We start from the raw sequence: 21,318 nt of genomic DNA on the forward strand, positions 1-21,318 counted from the left end.
TAACAAAACCGTTTCCAAGTTTTTTGTATTCATCTTCTCATCCATTGCATTTCAGACAGGCAACATACCAGCCCATTGTTGAAGTTACCACAAAATGGTTAAATGTTTTGGCCTTTTTTTCAGTTACAGGAATCTAAATGTGTTTAGTAGCACGTACCGTGAGGGTTTTTTCTATTCATTAGTACTGAGAGCCATCAATGTCGAGGACGTCTTTATTGCAGAAGCTAACGTAAAGCAAGTTCCCCAGCCTCTAGGTGAGTCCCTTTTGCTAGTTCCACTGGAAACACGTTTCTTCTCAGCATCGCGCACGAGTACCGCGGGACGGAGAGCCGGGGCTGGGCACTGCCTGCCGCGTGACGCCCGCGCACGCCCCCAGCAGGCTGCCCGGCCTGCCGCTGTCCTTGGCACACCTCAAAACCAGGTGTATAACGTAAAGGGCGGTCTTCCCACGTGGCAGAAGGTTCTCCAGGGCAGCACAGCCTCCCCCTTTGCCCATCCAAGGCGCAGGCGCCCACCGGATCACCCAGGCACCGCTCTCTGCCGTTGGGTCCACCTTTGGGCGCCCAAGACTGGGTCAGAGCCCCTCTCCTGCCATACGCATCGGTACAAAGCTGCGTCGAGGACTGCGCGATTGGAAAAGCATTTGGATGAGGAGACACGCTGGTTGATATTTTTAACTCTATTTCTTTTCCAAGCCTAACTTGGGGCAGAGCAGTCCTCTATCTGATACGCACCATCGGCAGTTGTGATCTTGCCAAAAGGATAATAAAATCCGAGATTATCTTTAAGGAAATAAAGCGCTCAAAGATTGCAGCTGGAAGGCAACCGCTCGGGATAATTTTTAATTCCAAATGAAGTATGACCTGTGCTCTGCAGAACCAGGTATGCCAGCCAACACCGCTGCACTCGGGAAGCCGAAAGGACTTTTAGGCAGCAATTCAATGCTACGAACTACCAAAGCGACCCTCCATCTCCACCCTTACCGCTAGAAAACCGGCTTGCACTTACAGCTACAGTGTGGAGGCATGGTTGCACACAACGCCAGAACAACGGAGTTGTTCTGCATTCAAATCCGGTATTTCATCATACATTTCTCATCCGTCTCTTCCTGCTTTGTCTGAAAGAATAAGTGACTTCGTAACGTTAATATTTGATTTTAACGAAAGACGGAGGAGGGAAAGACCCAGACTGTAAAGCAGAAAGCAACTCCGAGCACTTCGAAATACAGGCAAAGGTGTTACCGTAACCTGTTTGGGTCTTCCCCCAGGAAAAGGCAAGGCTGAAGGAAAAAGACAATGCGTTTTCTTTTTTTTGGATCTTTTTTATTCAAAAGTTTTCAAAGAAATAAAACAGAAAAAAGCTAACAATCTAATCAAATTTACAGTTCAAAAATGTCTTTTGGCGTTTAACAACAAGTCCTAGGAAACAAAACTACAGAGTTATCTTGAACCGGACAAATAAGTTACCACTGGCAAGTTTGTGGCACTAGTAAAACAAAAATAAAAAATTAACTCTCTTGATCATATAGATATCTCTATGAAAATCTTTTTTTTTCAATCTGTACAAAAGGTCTTTCTTCATAAATTAATTTTTTTATAATTTAATGGCTGTCTACTATGTGATGTTTAAGTAACTGATTATTTCTTTATGTACAGAGGTTAAATTTCCCAAATCTTACCCAGACAATGAGTATGGCACTTAGTTCAGACATTTCTGGCAGCAGCTCCTCCCTCCCTCTAACACAGCTATCATACTGCAGTTTTAATTAACGCAAAAGTATCAAGTAGTGAGAGATCCAGGTTTGGAAAGTTACCAGATCCAGGCAAGGTGCTGCAGGAAGTCTGGACTTTTACAAAGCAGTAATATTCCAGGGAGCATAGAACCAATAATACCACAACTTTTTAAAAAAAAGAAAAAACAAAAACACATCTCTTATGACTATGTATTTCACTAGAATCTACACTTCTCAGAGCAGCAATTTACTTTTGAAACTATGAAATGTCACCGACATCTATACTCCAATACTCACACAAAATTTAAAAACTAAAAAATACTCGAAAGAAACGACTGCTTAGCCCTAGCTCCCGAGCTAGGATGATTTGGTCTGTGGAAACAGGGAGGGCCAGCAACCTGTCCCAATACAAAAGGAAATAAACTTTGAGGTAGATAACTGATCATATACAGCTGACCAGAGAAGTACACAGTTTTGGAAGACAACTTAATTTATCGTTCGATTTAAAACATATGCGATTGTAATAAAGAGCTTTAGTAGCAGTGAATTATCTAATATGTGAAGTACAAATAACTGTGTGTTTATGAATCAGGAATTTCATAGTTTCAAAATTGGTTTTCTTTACACTTAACACTTGTAGTGATGATGTAAAGTGTGGCACTGCTTGGATCCAAGTCTTCCTTCATGCTTTTGTGTCCATACATCAATTAAAATTATAAAACCTAAATGCAAATGTACAAAAAAGGCACATTCTCCTAACCGCAAACTGGTCCGGCAAAAATAAAGAGTACAGAAGACGTAGCTGAGACAAATCAGAATTCTTGGTTACTGGCTCTTTGTTCTTTGGTAAAGTTACCTTTTAAAAGTGCCAAGTCTTTTTATTTTTATTTACCTACTATAGAGAGCTAGTACCCAATCAATTATGCTTCTACTTACATCTCAGCGTATGTTTGGAAACGAGTCCTTTAGCTTTTGCCATTTTGCTCTAATAGCAACTTTTCTGTTCGCTAAGTCTCAGCACGATCCTCATCCTAAAGCACTATCGTTAGTATAAAGGAAGGACAAAAACATTCGGTGATATCCCCGCCCCAAACTCCCTACTCTACCTATGCTAAAACTAGAACATCAAGTTAGTTTCTGAAAAAAGGCAAAAAAAGATTTTACATTGCATCATACAGCAGAGTTCCTAAATCATTCAAACTACCAGAGGGAACTATTGGCATATGGCCTTACAAACAATTTATCCTATTAAAATTTCCCCAGTCAGAAAATGTGTTTCACACAAAACATTTTTTCCCCCTCTTGCATTTCACTACCTTACATATTATGTGAAAAATCATTAAAAACACTTACTACACATTAAAAAAAGCCAAATTTTCAGCAATTTTTATTGACTACCTTTAAAAGCCCTATGCTGCTGTTTTACAAGGCATAATAGACCAGCTCATTTGGTCAAAGCATTCTACACCATTAGTTTGGACTACTTACTGAAACAGCTACAGCATTGAAAGATTTAAGGCAAATTGGAATTCATAGAAAAGGATAAGACACTTCACACTACATTAAAAGAAAAACAGAAAGCTAAAAGACCAGACACTATAACTGCAACACTGCACTAAAGCAACACTCACACACTGCAAGCACAGAACATCATCTTAGATGTTTTACTATTTTAAACTTCAGAAAACCCATTTCATACAATTAAAAAAAAAAAAAAAAAAAAGGAAATAAAAAGAAACAAACAAAATAAAAATAAACCAAAACACAAATTCTGTCATGCACGTGAATAAGTCTTCGTGGTCATCTGTGCATACCCAGAAATTTGAATATTTTTTTTTTTTTGCGTCGTAACACTTGATAAAAATTTTTTTTTTTACTAAAATAAACCTGTTCATGGGAACAGCTACTAGATGAATTTAAGGTTTTTCTTATGCACCTTATAGAACTTATAGCAAAAATAGTTTTAGTTGATTTCATTATAAATAACATTTTCAAGAACCTGTGCAAAACTGTCAATAATTCCTAAAGCACAATTGATCAGTAAAATCCATGATTGTTTCAGCCTTTGCACCCTTCTCCAGGCCAGGTCAACACTGGACATCTGTAACACAGAAAGGTCAGAGCTAGAGCAGAGTTACAATTGCATGGATTTTTTTCTAACGTAGCTGGCCACGAAACTAAATCGTTCCCTATTTTAGACAGCCACGAGAAGACGAAGTTTATCTGAGTACCAACTTGAGAGGTAACACAGGCGGCACTTTGGGTGCTTGGCCCTTCCCAGGATAAGGCGCTCCGCCAGGATACAGCCTGTATTGCATTCTCCCCCTCTCTCTCTAATACCTGTTGTTCAGCATGCAGAGTTCCCACTGGGGAACGGTGAGACTGCGTTCCAAGAGATTTCCTTCTTTGCTGGTTTTGGGTTTTGGTGTTTTGTTGTTTTTGTTTTTTTTTTTTTTTCATTTATTGTTGTTTCCTTTTAATTGACCAGAAGTGGTTGAGTGCCTGAGCTTACTCCCGCGGCATCTCCAAGGCTTTTGATCTCTGGAAAAGGAACACAACTTTCTTTCCGTGCAGCCTCAGGGAGACTACGTACAAGTTACAACAGCCAACACAGAGGCAGCTACTGTGCCTCCATAATGGTTAATACCTAACAGCAATTCAGGGCTCGTTACATTTGAAGGAAGACTTCTCAATTTACTATATTGTCTTATATTGCCATACGGGTTTAAAAAAATACCCAGCTAATGCGAAAAAGTTTAGACAATTTTTGAATTTCTCTAGGCAAGACAAAGTCCGGTATTTTAAGGTTTGTACATTTATAGGTGCACATATAATTATGATAGGGTTTTTCCAAGGGTCCTTGACTATTTTCACATAGTAGCACCTTTTTAAAAAGAAGCTATAAGGTTATTAACTGTAGCCATTAAAAGATGCCGTGTATTTCTGATTGACTCCATCCACTTGTGCAAATGTGCTAGTTGTCATTTACCCCTTATTTATGGCAATATGTATACTCTTAATAGGACATCCCCAAAAGCGCTGCATGTGCATTTAGAAAGAAGTTTCAATTTGACGATAGTGATGAAGCCACAACAATTAAGAGACCGCAGTCTCCCCTTTACGTAGGGTATTTTAGGGCAAGAAATAACTGTCAGTTCCCTCCCCCTTCACCTGTCTGAAAAACGGCAAGTACCAACATGTTCCAGGGACAGAAATACCAAATGCCATACTCCGAGGCTGAAATCAGCTGAGTAATATTAACCTTCCCCACGTGCCCACGGCCACAGCCGTTGCTGAAAGATTTCACTGGCTCCTACTGCATATAGACACAGGTAACGGTACTCCGCTGAAGAATAAAATACGTGGAAGATTGGCTTACACCGAACGCACAGAGTTGCTGACAAAGCTCGGTGTCCTACACCGAGTCATCGTCATAAAATGTGTCCCAAATGGCAACACACATCTCATCCTTGCAGGAGACGAAAGGCTGCTCCTTCCCAGCCTATGGGAAAGATACGGACAGGGAGAGAGAGGCAGGACGGGGAGATAACATGCAGGATTACGCTTCGCTGTCTACCACAGATCTCTATTGGTAAGGAGGTTTTACATGCCCACAGGGAAGACTTAAGGCAAAACAAGTAATTCCTTGAAAAGCGGTTACCACCAGCCAATAGCCTTGGCATAGGAAACATGCAGGAGCCGTGATTTTAACACTAGGAGATGGATAACGAGAAGAGCCTGTGGCTTTGCTTTCTCCCTGCCCTGGATGCAAATCAAGGATGTGGGCTTTCTCGAGATGCCGGCATTCGGCCAGACTACAATAATAAACACAGGTCATATGTTGTGCTATGCAGACTGTGCCATCTGTTGAACGTGCGAAGTTTCCCCATTGGTTTGTTTCTATCTTTACATTCTTGAACATATAAGAAGTTGTTATGCCAATAACGGGGAGGAGAGCAGCGCTGTCAAATAACACAGCTGACCTGCAAAGTCAAAGGTAACAGCAAAATGTGCGTACTGTTAGATCTACATATTTTAGGGAGAATATAACACAAATAGAAGTTCCTCACGCATTACTGATTATGATTTTTGAGTATCTAATAAATGCCGTGAGAACTGTAGAAAAACCCTTCTAAGACGGCCTCTAGCGCATTACTGCAGCTGAACAGAATTTTTCACTATGAGGTCTTACAAAATATGATTTTGAAAAAAATTATGTAGTCAAGTTACCCTGTTTACAAAGCACGTGGAAAAAGACGAGCTAAGGATCAACTGAATTCCAGAATTGTAAAACATGGAGGACGGAGAAGGGGGTGGTTAGTGCAAACAATATTTTCAAGCTGGCAATCTACAGAAAGCAAAAATTTTGCATGGACGGAGTTCAGGTCAAGCTAAGGATTGGTTAGTAAAGAAAAGCCATGCAAGCAAAACCAGAGGAAACCCAGAGCACAGAAGTAAAAGAACTCTGGAATTTGAGCCAAGCTAGGACGTGGATTAAAAATGAACTGACAAAATTCTGGACCAAATTGCTTTTTCCTAGAATAAAGGATGAGCAGGGAAGTCTTGAGGAGAAAGGGTCAGCAACGATTTCTAGCAGACCACCCTCCTGCCTGTGGTCTGTACGTCAGTTGCAAAGCTGCTTCCAAATCTTACAGGTACCAGGACTAGAGGATATTATATGTACAAATACAGTTGCCTTTAGCACCGTGATTCTAGAATTCTCGCACTAATTCATTGTTGTTCTTGTATACAGCATGCTGTCAAGATGAACAAATTGAAATACAACATAATCCAGTTATGCTATAGAGAAATTACTGAAACGTTGTTACTCATAATTCACTAACTCACTTCTGGAACCTGTCCTTCCTTTCCTGGCTTCTAACTCCGGCCAAGTTCAAGTTAACTTCACTGCCTGTCCCCAGATATTATGAGTGTTACTTACATGATCTAAAAAAAAATATTTCAATATAGAGTACTGTAAGTTATGTAACAAAATATCTTTGAATTCACATCTTTCATGTGACAGGATGAGCCCCTACCTCACAGTTACTTATTTTGCTGATACGTATATGGAGAATGGTCGCTGGACGTCTCTACTGTAACCTGCTGTTGACCACTGGCTTCCTGCAAATAAACCAGAAGACAGGACATGAGACACAAAATCAGGCAGCATTAGCTGCAATCTGTACTTCCATGAGACTAATGCAATTAACAGTCTTCAAATCTAAAGTCCTTCTAGCGTTTCTCAAGTGGGGCATTTCCAAATTTGAGGTGTTAACTTTGCATGGATTTACATATCAGCAACTACAGAAATAATAAATGATCGTGCAAACCTTCTACTTCTCCAGCTGCTTGGATGATAATTTAAAAAAACCCTTTGACATTACAGAAATAAATACATAAAGGGAGCGAATAACTGTTAGTGCATTTTCTATCTGCAAATGCAAATCGGCATCCTGTGCCTCTCCTTTTGAGGGGCAGCAAGAAGAGGTGAGACCTACTTACCACATGTACAAACACTATCACTTGGAGTATCGTGGTGTGACTGGCACCAGGCAACACAAAGAACCGTAGTTGGGATTTTGCACGGACCCCCAGAAACCAGGGAATTAATTCAGCTGGTGGTGCTCTGGCAGACAGTGCCACCAGCTAATTACCAAAAGTCTTTCTCCCACCCACACGGGCAGATGCATAAACTGAACCAAACAAGTTCTGGAGTTTCTGGACAAACAGACTTTGAAACGACGTGTTTTTTCTTACAGACTCTGGAAGAAACTGTCTAGCCCTCATTCTGAATAGAAGAGCTGCGGCAGGCCTTGCCTAGCCCCTCTGTTAAAAAAGTACTGACCCTTAAAATGGTGTAAGGTAAGTCAAAATAGCAGACAGACTATTGTCTACCATTTAGTTACACTCTTCAACTGGACTCGCAGAGGGGTTTATTAGGCAAATGCGCGTGGTTTCCCGAGATGCCAAGGTAAAACTGGGATTCTTCGTAAAAAGTTACAGTCATGCTCTGTTGGCAGAGAAGTTTGCTCACAGGAGAACAAAATGAAAGACTGAAACTACAATATACCCCCAGTTTGTTCCTATTGGAAGTTAGGTTTCACAAAACACAAAGTTCATCTGAGCTATGCTCGTACGGAAGACTGCTCCAAGTACTGTACTGCTACAAGTACCGGTCATTCTCTGTTATAATACTGCTTATATTAGTTGAGAATAATGACACTTCATAGTTTTAATACACGTTGTACACACAGTACGTTCACAGTTACAATGTTGTGCTTCAAACGGTAGTTTACCTAGCAAAAAAAAGCTAATCTAATATCATATTCATGTCTCTTATCTTTGGTCTTTTATAAAATATACTGACCTCAACAGGAACCGCTGCTGTCTGGACATGTGTATATTGGGGTATGTAGGCTCCTTGCATAGCTGTTGTGGCTGGCATGTACTAGAAAGACAGAGAGTCCATGAGGGTGAGTTAAAGTCCAATGTAAATTTAAGAGTATTCAAAATACCTATCATGATATTGTCTAATAGATATTGACTGTTTCCCTAAAGCAATGTACATGACAGAAAGCCTTTTCGGTCTGAAATCAATAGGCTTTTCAGAAAAGTGAGATACCTGTTCTGAGAAAACTCAAATTTAGACTGCAAAGACTTGGTAAAGGACTTTCTTCTCTGTTAATCCCAATCATCATCATCTCTTTTTTTAATTCCATCTGCTCAGAAATGAAGGGCCTTTCAGTTTAGAAGCTACCCTGCATCTCTTCTTCTGCTTTAGTTTCTGTTCCACGCTTTGTATTACTTTCTGCAACTCCGACCTCCTGAAGAGCAAAACCAACTATTTTTTCTTTCTCAATAAAAACTCTGGAGTTACCTCTGTCCTTGTTTGAGGTAAAACAGGACCAATTTTGTTCGGTAACTTTACTTCTTAGCTGGGCCTCTTCTAACTACTGAAATTAACAGCATATTGTGCAGGCTCTGTTCGCTCTCACACTGATAAGACCAATTGCTTATAGCTGATGCCCCGGCACGGTATGCAGAGAGGCTCCTGCTTATACTTATTGCTATAACCCCCAAGGCCAACCAACTTTGTTATTTGCCCCGTTGGAGGGTCGGAAGCGGAAAAGCATAGTGGGGTCCCACCTGCAGGGAGGAGCGGGCAGGACAGGTGACCCAAAACTGACCAACAGGGGTGCCCAACGTGGGGCTCGAACCCATGACCCTCAGATTAAGAGTCTCACGCTCTACTGGCCTAGACCACAACAACCTCCTGCGTTCCTTTTATTTGCTTTGATCTATTTTATTTAATCACTTCCAATTTCTGATCAGCTAACAAGACTGAAAAAAACTGCTGAATAGGATTAAAAAATGCAGTTGGTTCTTGATATTGTATTGGATGAACGACTACTTAAAGGATTACTTTTTTCCTACGTGTAAGCTGCACATGCCTACTGCGATCTGCGCGCAGTATTTTCTACTTGTGTAAGTTCTGTTTTGTATTAAATTGCTACATACTGTTCCAGTACTGCCTAATGAAAGATGACTCATCTGCTGTGTCAGAGGGCTTATCATCGATGCAGGCTGTAGTGACATGGTGTGGTCCATGGAGGGAGTCAGCACAGCACCCTATTAAAACAGAGGAAGAAAAATGGTTGCGGCAACACTCGGATTGTAATTACATTTTTGTTTCGAGAGCCTAAGTACGGGCTGTCCTTCCGAGGGGATATACCACGGGGACTCTCCTTAATCCCAGGCACTGACTCAGGACGCAGGTCTGGGGTGTTCTGAATATTCTACTCTAGCAGATGTGTTTTGCACAGTTTGGTAACGGGGTAAGAACTGCATTGACTTCCCATCGAACACACAACTGATGTACAATGCACTCGAGACACCTGCTGAAAACACTGGTAAAATACGAGTTTAACCAGATGCTAACTTTAAAGCAAAAATTGGCACGTGTAACCAGGTATAGATTCACTTAGCTTCAGCTTTGGGATTTCAGGCCTTAGGAGGAAACGGTTGTCTCATCTTTAGGAATGGGGGCTTTGGAGGAACATTCGTGTTAGGGGAATTCTACCTGTCGCGTGTGATGTTCCCACACAATACAGAGGTGCCCTAATTAATGGCTGGTCTCATTAGCGCACACATATCTTAGAAGAGTGGGTTGGTAATGCTGTGTCAAACATTGATTCTTTGACTAAATACTAGCTACTGTGACGAGCTTTTTATCACTCCTGTACTATTTTGTTAACTTCACAAAAGGTCTACGTACAATTTTTAAACACTTGAGATTGCTAAATACGGAGGGTGCGCTCGTAAGGTTTTCAGAGTTATCTGAAACAGAGGGTTATCAACAAATTTCATTTTAGGAACCGTGTTCTACAAAAACACATTTCCAAACACTTTGTGTGACTTACGCATGCAGAACTGTTGATTAAAACTGATGGAGCCTCAAAACTAACAGAAATAATTGCAGTGTACTGAAAGCCAGTATTTTGAATCAATAACTAATCCTTAAAAAGAAAAAAAGAAAAGAAAAAAACCCTACAGAGTATAGTTGGAAAAACAACCATGTGATCAGTGTAGATGAAATGAGTCACAGGCACATCAAACGCTAAAAGAATTTCCTGTCTGTAGACTGCAGGCTCCTCTGCAAAGCAAATGAGCAAGACAGCACCAGCCTTTGCACAGGCCAAAACTGAACTTAAGTCAGCAATCTAGATCTTTCTTTTCAACTGTGAAATCTCATCTTGTGTACCTGTGAAACTAATACACCTGACAGCATTGTTAACGTATTAACTTGTGTCTTTCGCTGTAGAATTTGCAAGATTATTTTTTACGAGAATCTGTGCTGATAGAGAGAAAAGTTAAATCCGGTTGTGTGTGTGTGTGTGTGCGCGTGTTTAACATCAAAAATCACAAATACAACAGTTGAGCGTGTGAGAGGGTGTTCTGGTTCAGTATCACCTTCTCTGCATGCACAAGAAGAAAATGTTCTGCCAAGAAGATTTACATTCTATAATCTGCGTGGAGAGGTTAATTAAAGTCAAGACAATATCCGTTCTATATCTGGAAACAGACTTGTTTGTTAACTACAGGAGTGCACATAGTAAAGCGCCTGTTATTATTTGTAATGCTCATCTCAAGAAACCTAATGAATCTCAGATGTAATGGTACTTAATTGGCAAATGACATAGATAAGAAGCAAAGTAAGAAGCAAAATATCATGGGAGAGTATAGATTACAATGTGTCTGGTACAGATGCCACAGCCAAAAGTGTAGGGAGACCAGCATTACTCATGAGCAGCAAAGCCAGAACAAGCTAGGCAGGTTTTCTCAAGTGAGTGCCCATAATGTCATGTATATCACTACATCCATCTGTCTCTCACAAATTATCCAGTCTGAACTATTCTAGACCCATTCTAAAACCTTGGATCTCCAATTCCAGCTCCTGATAGGTAAACAGTATGTAAAACATCGGTATTTGCAAAGTGCTTTTAATTTAAATTAAAAAAAAAAATTCCTCAGGATGCTGACTTGGTAACTCTAATTGTCTTCATCACCTCCATACCCTGAAGGAAACTTTCTTTTTTTCCTAATGAAATCAGGCCTCAATTCAGGTTACTATCTTTGTTTCTCTTTTCATTTTGATCCATGATTTAATCATGATGTAATTGTCGAAACTCTGGAAATAATTGGGCAGGAACTGACCTATTCCCCGTTGTTTAAAGTATGCAAAGTGTTTACACAATAAGTGACACAACAACAGAGAAGCATAAAAACTTACTGGGTGCTGCATTATGTATGGTTGAGGCTGCATCCAAGAAGGACTCTGAACCTAGGACAAAATCATAGTATCGTAGAACGGTTAGAGTCGGAATCGGTATTTTATTTTTCAGTTTGGACATTCTTTTCCTGAATATTCCAACTGAGATACAGTAATAATTTAATAAATCACGTTAACAAGCCCTCTCCCTTATTTATTCACTTTTTAATGCAATTAGTCACCCTGCGGAGCAACACTGATTTCTATGAGAAGTGTATCTATTGCATCTGTAAATCAGAAACAAGATTTGGAGACAATATACCACGTACGCCTTTCAGAACAGTACACTATGTTTTTAGTGCACATCTCAGAAAATTTATCAAGTACACTGAAAGGATTCAAATAGACACGAGAGATTTCCGCTGTGTTGAAAAAGGAGGCACCTTCTGTGTTTGAAATTCCTTTGGGTACAAGCAATTGGGACCTCAGAAGGTACGGCATCATTTGCCTTCCGGTGTGATCGGAATAAAATAAATTATTGGATTTTCACAAGGGAAAAAGAAATCGGTAATTCTACTGGAATCTTGTTTCAGGAACAAAGAGAAGATTTAGGAGAATCTTTCTTCTCCAAGACATTGCGGTACGTTATTCCCAAAGCAGAGGAAGATGAGAAGGTTCTGACGAGCATTCCCGCTCTGGCAACTAGCATGTTTTCTCTCCGAAAACACAGACTACCCAAATACTTAAACTGAAGCAGGATGCCTCACTTTGCATGACGAGGTAAATTAAAAAGATTAAAAGGAAAACTGATAGGTTATATGGTAATCTTAGTTAAAAAGAGCTGATTGCAACAGCTCTTTGAAAAAGTGTGCTGCAAGAAATACTTATGGTAAGAACGGGAACGTTCCCTCCCCACCTCCCATAGGTGTGTAGGATAAAGCAGGATTCTGACCTGCACCGCACACGCAGAACTGACTCACCACTGCTGCCGGACAATTAAAGCCCCTTAAACACCGCTACCATCATTCCCAGAGTCCCGTTGACAGGACAGGTAGACAGACAGTCTTGAAAAAAACCCAGGTGAGGTATTTTCTGCAAGATGGAAATATTTTTTCCCTCCTTTTGGTACTGACTTTCAAATAAAAAAAAAAAAAATTTTTTTTTTCTTTGTCAATCAGAAAAAGAGTGAACAGGAGTTCAAAACTGGAAAACACCTGAACCCTCCCTTTCCTCAGGCAAAAGCTTAATGGCAAAACTGCTGGTAGAGCATGACTAAAGCTTTGGCTAATCTACTCATACTATGATAGACACTGGTTTAGTACTGTCATTTGGGTATACACAAGTTGCAGAAACAAACACCAGCCAAAACTCTATTAAATGTGTTTACCTTTAATAAGAATAAATCTAGGAACAGGTTATACCGTGCCTCAAAGAAAAAAAAAAAATAAAAAATTATGTTCTCGCGATACGTCCCGTTGTGTAGATGACAGAACGCTGCAGGTTTCAGTGAGAAGGGATCAGTAATAAAGATGTGACTAATGCTCAAACTGTGAAACTCTCCCGGCCAAGAACCTCCTTCCTCCCCAATACAGAAGAGCTGAATTTAATTTTCAATTCCTATTATCGTGGCGCTTAAAGCATAATGATGTTAATAACCCCATCCACGATAATTTAAGCTCCATGCCACATATCTTGAAACACTGGTAACAATATTTTTGGAATCATACAGTGTTGTGGCCTGCGTGTCCCAGTAAGGCCAGAAAAGCGATATTATATTCCTAAGAAGTATGTTTCCACGCCAGCTTCCAACTTTTACTTGGATTCTGAATATCAGACAGTCTTATACTGATAAATCATTTATATTTTAATAAGGAATAGCAGCTAATTCTACTGGAATATTTTTCCGGCTAACAACTTGCTGTAATTTCTGAGATATTGCTCTACAAAGCAGAACGATTCAATATACTGAGAAATACAGTACCAGCACTGCCTGCCGAGAGCAAACACCGTGTTGCGTAAGTGACCTCCGAAATTAACATAAAACGAATCCAGCTGCCCTTTACCCCACAGTACACTGCTTTACCTCCTACATAACGCTTTGCTCGCCCAAGAAGGCATTAGACCTCCAAACTACCATTAGACAATTCTTCCTCATTCTTCGCACTTGGAATGGGAGGGGACGCAGAAATTTCTGTAAGGGAATACTGACCAAATGGCCCACAGTGCCTCCGTTCGCCTTCTATATACCTTCTACGTAGCCTTCTGTATGCCTTCTACATAGCCTTCTTTTTCACCCATAGTAAGCTAGGAAACTCAGTACGTCTCTCTCCCTAAAAAGCAAACAGCTGCTTCTCCTTCCCCCGATGCATAGAGGTAAGAATCTTCCAAACTTAATTAGTTTCAGGTTACTTATGACCTGAATCATTGATGTTTACTTCGTCTAGGTGTTAAACAGTAAAATGCCAAAATAGCTGATCATTTAGCTTACACTGGGATAATTGGCATGTGCCAAGTAGCAATTACAGAGCTCCTATCTCAGACGGCCACGCTGGTTGCATTAAATGCAAGTTGCTTGTAAACTGAAACGTACAATGTCCTAAACCTGAAAATTCCTAACAGATTTGTATCAAAGTACAAAAACTGTTCCACATCATTTCTCAGCATATTATTGAATTGTTTGTCTACACCCCTTAGTGGGGACTCAAAATGACACCTATCAAAATTCCTTTTCAGGAAGCTTTGGACTGGGCTCTAAGAAGAAAAAACCATGCATGATTAATGTTTTAATTTATTGTTCAAAATAAAGTAACTGTTGGTTTAGAAACACAGTTCTAAACTATTAAATGCTTTACTCCTAACATGAAAACACTGAATTTGAATGCTAATGTAATTTGAACTCTGAACTCTTTTTCAGATTTCCTTCTCTAATGACAAGCAAGTTTCTGTACCCTTCTTAGTGCAACTACATATTATTATCAGGCTTTGGTTTTTTTTTTTTTTTTTTGCACTGAAACAAGCTGGTGAAAAGTTCAAAAAACTTGGAGAAATATCTTTGAAATAGAATTTCACAAAAGCAAGAAGGTTTTAAATAAATAAGAATTATTTTAAAGATATACTAGTGACATTAAAAAAACTTGACCAAGAGAAAATGAAAAATCATACATGAAATGCAGAAGTGGCTACCAATACTTTAGTCATCAGCACAAGTTAGAGACTTTGTTTTGCAAGATACCACATAGCTCATTAAATTGCTGTGCTTCCTCAAACACACTTTTAGTTTTTAAGGTCTTCATTTTCATGCTGTACAGCATGAAGAGGCCACTTCATTAAAACGAAGCATTATTGGAGAACTTATAAAACCAGATGTAGCAATAGATAAATAAGCATAAGCTCAGATAAACCATTTTGGCTGCTAAGTTCTAAATACAAACCTGGTATGTGGAAACCGGAGAAGCAATATATGGCGTAATAGATGTCTGAGTGATCATTCTGTTTGCTGTAATACTGTAGGGCGACGGATAAAATCTAGAAAATGCAGAAATATTTATTAAATGCCAGTTCTGTGCATCTTTCATAATGTAAACTTTTTTTTTTTTCTTAGTGTGGCATTATTTAACATACCCATTTTGTAAAGCAGCTGTGGTTGGATCATACGTGAGTGTCATTCCAGCCTTTTCAAAAAAAAAGTGGAAAGAAGGAGTTGACAACATTCATTTTTATTGTAAATTATTTCTCTTACTCTTTCTTCATTTGTATTATTTTTAACTGAAATTTTGTGTTGAAATAGTCTATTATTATAAGTAAGGGAAAGGTTAATTGACAGAAGTAATTCTACAGTGAAGAGAGTCGGTGATACTGGCTATGAATACAAGTTTCCAAGTTCCCAGCATGAGGAACAAAATGCAGTCTATGAAATACCTGGCTAGGAGAACATGCGTGTGTTTGAGAGGCAGGGCACGAGGATGATTATGTCAGGGTGTTGCCTACAATAGATGAACTATAAGAAAGAACGGGGAGTGCTGTTTTTCAGAAGACGCATTTGAATTTTCTTGTCTCGTATAAATGAGGTGTCTAGGCTTGCTAACCACAGCAAGCCTATGAAACTATTATCTTGAACATTAAAGATTAAAAAAAGCTGTGAGTGAAAAAAATTAATGCCGCGCTGCATTGGTGTACTATTTTAATCTTACGAAAGCGATGTGCATTTCAGTGCCGCATAAAGCAAAGGATTATTTACTACATGTAAATAAAGTTATGTTTCAGGTAGTTTTGTAATATGAGAAACATCTCGGGCATATTCCTGAGCAAGTTGAAGGAGATTTTATTGTTCACTTTAATGAGGTAGGATTTAATGTTTCACATTTTGCCTTTTTCCCTCTTAAGAAAGATACAGCTAAGTATTTTTTTATAGACTTGTAAACTGTCAGGTAAGAGTTGCTTGCACATTTTTAATATGCCGAAGAGCCAAGCCAAGAAGTCTCAATGCCTGTCATTTTCTTAAGTATTCATTATTGTACACCCACACTAAAGCTTGAAGAGAGGACTTACAAGTCTCACCTCGCCTTCTCTGTGCCATGCTCTTCCATTCTGTATATATTTATTCTGATTCTGTCTCTTTTTCTGTCCTCCATCCGCAAATTTGCACAATAAAGGTTCTGCAGGAACTGAGAAGAAAGAAGGAATATCAGTGGAAGTAGCGCTCATACACAGGTGTTCAGCGCTCCAAATGAGGAACGGTTTTTAGTTATATTCCCAATATGACAGTTAAATAACATGGACTCATACTAGCAGCATCGACGACTGTTCTGCATAGCACGAAGATAGCTGCCACACACAAACAGAGCATCTGGAATGCCTCATCTCTTTGATTTTAAACTACTGCTCTAAAACCTGTTGGAAAGAAACACGGTCTGTATATCCTGCATACGTGTCTGTTGGTCTGGGAAGGAACGAGAACTGCCATCTGAATTCTGAGTTTTGCCTCTTAGGAGGTACCTCTAAGGAGGGTGGAGAATACATCTGCCCAAAGGCCTTTAATATACTCCCCCCCGCCCCTCGGACGTTTCAGTAATGTCCCAAAACTTAAACTGCTCTGCTCATCCAGAAGAGCGGGCACAGCACCTCCACTGACGCTGACCGGCAGGGTGGAGTGGGCACCTTTATCTCCTACCACCTGGCACTGAAAAAAGGCCACAACTCTCCTTTCCCTTTTTATCTCCGCTCTATAAAGAGCACACAACGCAACCAAAATTCTTCAAGATTTTTCTTTTAGCTTGTCTTTTGCATACTGTCAGGAAATGATATCACTATACTTTTTTTTTTTATTTTTCATAACGTAATCCTGACCATGACTTCAATTTTTAACGTCAAAATTCAAGCAATGAAAAAGGAACGTTTGCATAGTATTCTTTCCCTGCTACTGGCTTAAACTGGAATAGCTCCCGAGTACCTGTGGCTGAAGCACAGCTCTGCTACATCACACCCCACCCTCCCTAATCACAGGGTGGAAGCACTGTTATGACTTGGATGTGAGCACTTCTCTGCCAATAATTCCTGAGACATGAGCTATCTGAGCTTTACCATGACACTCCTCCAGCCATCCTCTGTTTGGAAACACCTTCACGAGACATGGCTGGATCTGAAAACATGCAAGTTTCCAAATGCAGAGTAAACACATGGGGTGGGAGGGCCACCTGCAAAAAACCAACCCCAAGAAAAACTTTAGCATATCTGTAACGTGCAACAAAATCTGTTTGTATAAACACGCCCAGCGCTGATGGGCTCTTCACTCTGTCTGCATTTACAAAAGACGGTTGGTATTGAAAAGCTCAGAGACTCATAACCTGGCAAAGAGCTTGACTTTTAAAATTTTGGCACAAAACTAGCGCTAATGGCCAAGTCATCCCTGGCTTTGGATGGCATACCTGAAACACTAGCTCTGGTTCTACTGGGAAAATACCCTCTTCCCTCACGATACATCTTTTGACAACCTGCTCTGTAAAAGCTGGACGGACTGGGAGACAGAACTGGTATGTGGTTCCCTGTCTCATCTCCCACATTGACCGCACATCTGTCAGGGACTTGTACCTCTCCTACCCGTGGGCTGTTTATTCAACAGCCAAATAACTTTAATACCAAAGAGTCAGACTTTAGAACTAAATGTGACAACTGAATTAATTTTAAATGTATTATCTAAAAGTTACTGTATCAATATGCTGATGGATAATTCGATGGTACTTTATAAAAGCTAGATCCCAATAACCTTGGTCATATCACACAGCATTTTAAGCCACATACAGTTCTGTTGAAATAAGAGGAGCTACTCTCAGAACATGCTAGTCAATATGGGTAAAACCGCCAGGTTCTGGTCTGAAATGATTTTGACTCTGATTTTACACAGTTGGGGGGAAAAAAAGAAACCATCAGAAAGGGAGAGCTGAGATCCAAATCTGAAGTTAACTGCCTTAAATGAAAAAAATCTCTTCCCCAACCTGAGTATCTCCGGCTACTTATAAATTATTTCAAACCATCTAGTATTGTGGGAAGCATGTGGGGCTTCCAAAATACACACTATAAATTTTTGGATGAAGTCAAAAGAAACTGGCATGAGAACAGCTTATAAAGACATCAGAAAATACCTAAGGGTTTCTAGCCCTGTGATTCTGTATTATAGCACTCACAGGTAGTAAATACTTCATTTAAAGCTGCACTATGTTTTCATTAAAAACCCCCACAGTGAATTGTACAAAATTTGTCTGAAACCGTTATTTGTGCTTACGTTTCCCATCACTGTCTCAAGATAAAGATAATTTTTTGAAAAAAAAAAAAAAAGTCAGAGTAAACCTGTTGAACTGTTTGAATAAAAGGTTCATAAAAATCTATTTTAAGAACAAATATTTTTTTCAGTAGGTAACTGAAAACCGCTAAATTTTAAATGATGAAATATGTTCTATGGTGCATTAGAAACACGACAAATTTAAAGAGGAAGAAAAAATGGAACGAGAATTATCCACGTGTATTGCATTTTGCATATGTAATACCCAAAACCAGCAGCAATGAAAGAAATTAATTTGTGATTTGCCAGAAGTTGGTGGTCCATCTTACTGAACAGAGATCTGGTCATGGGAACCCTTGTTCTTCTGACCTTCCAGCTTCTCTTGCTCCTCACTGTGTCCATAAACGAAGCCAAATGCTGCGAGAGCTCCAACTCACGTTAGGAAAACGAAGCAGACTGACTATTTAATACCGCCAGCTTCTGTGAGAAGGCTCTATAGCATTTGCCTTCCCCAATTCCAGTTCAAGATCTGAACGCTTATAGTGGAGACTGCTGCAATTGAAAGCCCAACTTCAGGTTTTGGCTGTTTTTTCTGTACATGTGACCTGAGTGCTACTGTGTTCATTGCTTCAAGAACACAATGACTGATGGTCATCAGAGGGAGGGGTCATGAGAAGGAGATAAACCTTCATGGGAGCCAAGTATGATCTATTGATGCCCCTCTCACCAAAGAATGACCATAGCCTTTATTGTCTTCAAAATTAAATCTGAAATTTATTTCTTCAGCTTACCTTTCCTCATATTTTTCACAAGTACGTAAGATACTCTCTTGCACATACAAACACGTATATAATAGATATATATATATATAAAAAAAAAAAAAAAATCAAAAAAACTCCAACAAGCCCTACAGACCAGTCAAGCAATCTTTTTTTGTGGTCCAGGAAGGAAGGGAGAGTCATTTTTATTGTTTAATTGTTGGGAAGCGTGCGGGCCCAGTGATGAAGGGAATCATCAACCATTCAGTGACTCGTCTGTATGTGCAAGACAGAGAGGCATAGGCTAAATATTCGGAGCTGCATTCACAGCTGTGAGAGAGCTGATGTAAAAGGCTACGACTAACAGTGGATTTATGCTTCTGCAGCTCAGACACCACGTTTAAAATGCCCACTCTACTGATACTTAAGAAAAGCCGACAGACACTCTCAATGGTTTGTAGATGTCTGTTGAGCTGCTGCTGTGGAGGTGTTCTGTAACCCTGAGCTTTCTCATGCCATACCAGCAGGTCAGTGCTTTAAAACCTGGCTGTGAAAAGTGCTGACCATCTCCTCCTGCCCTGAATCACCCTCCTCTAGGGCTAATGGTTTTATAGAAGAAAGATGTGAATGCCATATTAGTCCAGAGAGCAAATACTTCCCTGTCACACACATATCGTGCCCATGTGTACATTAGAATTCAGTCTTCGTTTGTTCAGTGTCCACCCAAACGTGTACCAGGTGATACTATATATGCAAGAACAAAATTGATGTTCTTATGTTGGACTTTGTGTTTACACCCCTGACTTTACATGGCTAATTTTATCAACTTTTCCATAAACCCTGCTTTCAGGTATGAAAAAGTACTACAAACTAGTTTTGAAATCCTATTCTTTTAATCAGTTTTCAGTTAAACTGCATCTTTTAGTGACTTTAATTGCTTATTTTCTAGTGGCAAAGCAGATGAGAATAATGAATTCTAATATTAAAGCATCACTTTAGTCACTTTAATGTACAGCTAGAAACTTCTGCCAAAAGCTGTGGGAATTAAAAAACAAGTTGTGCAACCCAAGATCTCAAATATCAGTAGCTTTATATGTTTAAAGCGAAATGAAATATAGACTCCTCACCATCCTAATCTTCACTTAAATGCAGTGCTCAGGGGTATAGTCCTTTAATAATTTACACAGGGTTTAATAATTTGTCACAGGAGGGTATTTTTCTATTCCAATATTGCTTCTTAAAACTAGGCAGCAGTTACAAACTATGAGTACTAGAGCAGTAAAAGCTTCTAATCTTTGATCTGATGGGAAATTCTTGGTTCCTCTGCCTTCAGTGCGACAATCAGGAGTAACACCAGCACTGTGACCACTTGATACCCTTTAGCAGTGGTTTTCAGACTGTGGTTCATGGACTATTTCTAAAGGATCTGTGAAAGGTAACTAAGAAATGTGAATTTATGATCAAGCAGCTTTAATTTAGCACCTAGAGGGTCTACTGTGCTGGATACGTTGTAAAGGTAAGCAAATAGAAAAAGCTCAAAAAATGACTGCCAAAAGGTAACTACTTCAAGGTTCCATTTTCATTCCTCTCCCACGCTAGACAGATGTCCAAGATTAGAATCGTTTCAAACACTAGTGTCTACCATACCGGGTGGACCTATTCTGTAGACTAAGAAGTCTACAATCAACATCTGTAGAGCAGGAGCAGGGCTCTCCCACCTGGCTTCAATTTGCTCCCCAAACGAGAACCTGAGTAATCAATATCTTTACCATAACTGGGAAGAGGAGAGTGGGTCATGGACAACCTATGATTTTGGGGTCATCACCATAACCCACCATTCCTGAAGCAAAAATGCTCTCTGCCTTACACTCATTAAAACAAAATTACCCAAGTCATTTTTCAGTAAAAGTAGTATTAAATAAGCCACAAAGCCTACACAACAAGCAGAAAACTTTTGTAACTTTTAAACCTCTATATTTGTCATTTTAAATGTAAGAGACGCAAATACACTCAAACTTACACATACCTTACGTATTCTACGGCACAACTGTTTTATGTAATTATTTCTATAATTATTCTCATGTATCATCTTGCAGCTACATGCTGCTGTGATAGGGAGGAGATGCCTTTCATGATTTTGCCCAGCAGATCATTTCTACAATTGTTATGGGTCCAACTCAAGGGGGAAAAAAAAAAAAAAAAAAAAAAAAAAAGACAGCGAACATTAAGTATCATCTCTAGTGGAGGGAGGCTAAGGATGCTCCTCTGTCCTCGCTACTTG

At 39.6% G+C, this 21,318-nt stretch overlaps 1 protein-coding gene across 5 annotated transcripts in view; it reads right to left on the bottom strand.

Annotated features, from left to right (window-relative positions):
• Positions 1-1,306: 1,306 nt before the first annotated feature.
• RBMS1 (RNA binding motif single stranded interacting protein 1) overlaps positions 1,307-21,318 on the bottom strand; it is a 152,055-nt gene continuing 132,043 nt past the window's right edge. For 2 of the 5 annotated variants that reach the window (XM_082483336.1, XM_082483335.1), the window contains exons 7-14: positions 16,053-16,168; positions 15,126-15,175; positions 14,936-15,029; positions 11,526-11,576; positions 9,254-9,364; positions 8,103-8,183; positions 6,772-6,856; positions 1,307-3,833 (exon numbers count right to left, since the gene is read on the bottom strand). In XM_082483336.1, coding sequence (XP_082339462.1) covers positions 6,779-6,856; positions 8,103-8,183; positions 9,254-9,364; positions 11,526-11,576; positions 14,936-15,029; positions 15,126-15,175; positions 16,053-16,168 — 581 coding nt within the window. In that variant the 3' untranslated portion in view covers positions 1,307-3,833; positions 6,772-6,778. Of the gene's footprint in view, positions 3,834-6,771; positions 6,857-8,102; positions 8,184-9,170; positions 9,365-11,525; positions 11,577-14,935; positions 15,030-15,125; positions 15,176-16,052; positions 16,169-21,318 lie in introns of those variants that run through there. The other 3 variants (XM_082483337.1, XR_014269206.1, XM_082483334.1) reach the window with 3 other exon arrangements.

This window comes from Vanellus vanellus (genome assembly GCF_965231255.1).
Source record: "Vanellus vanellus genome assembly, chromosome: 5".
Taxonomy (NCBI): domain Eukaryota; kingdom Metazoa; phylum Chordata; class Aves; order Charadriiformes; family Charadriidae; genus Vanellus; species Vanellus vanellus.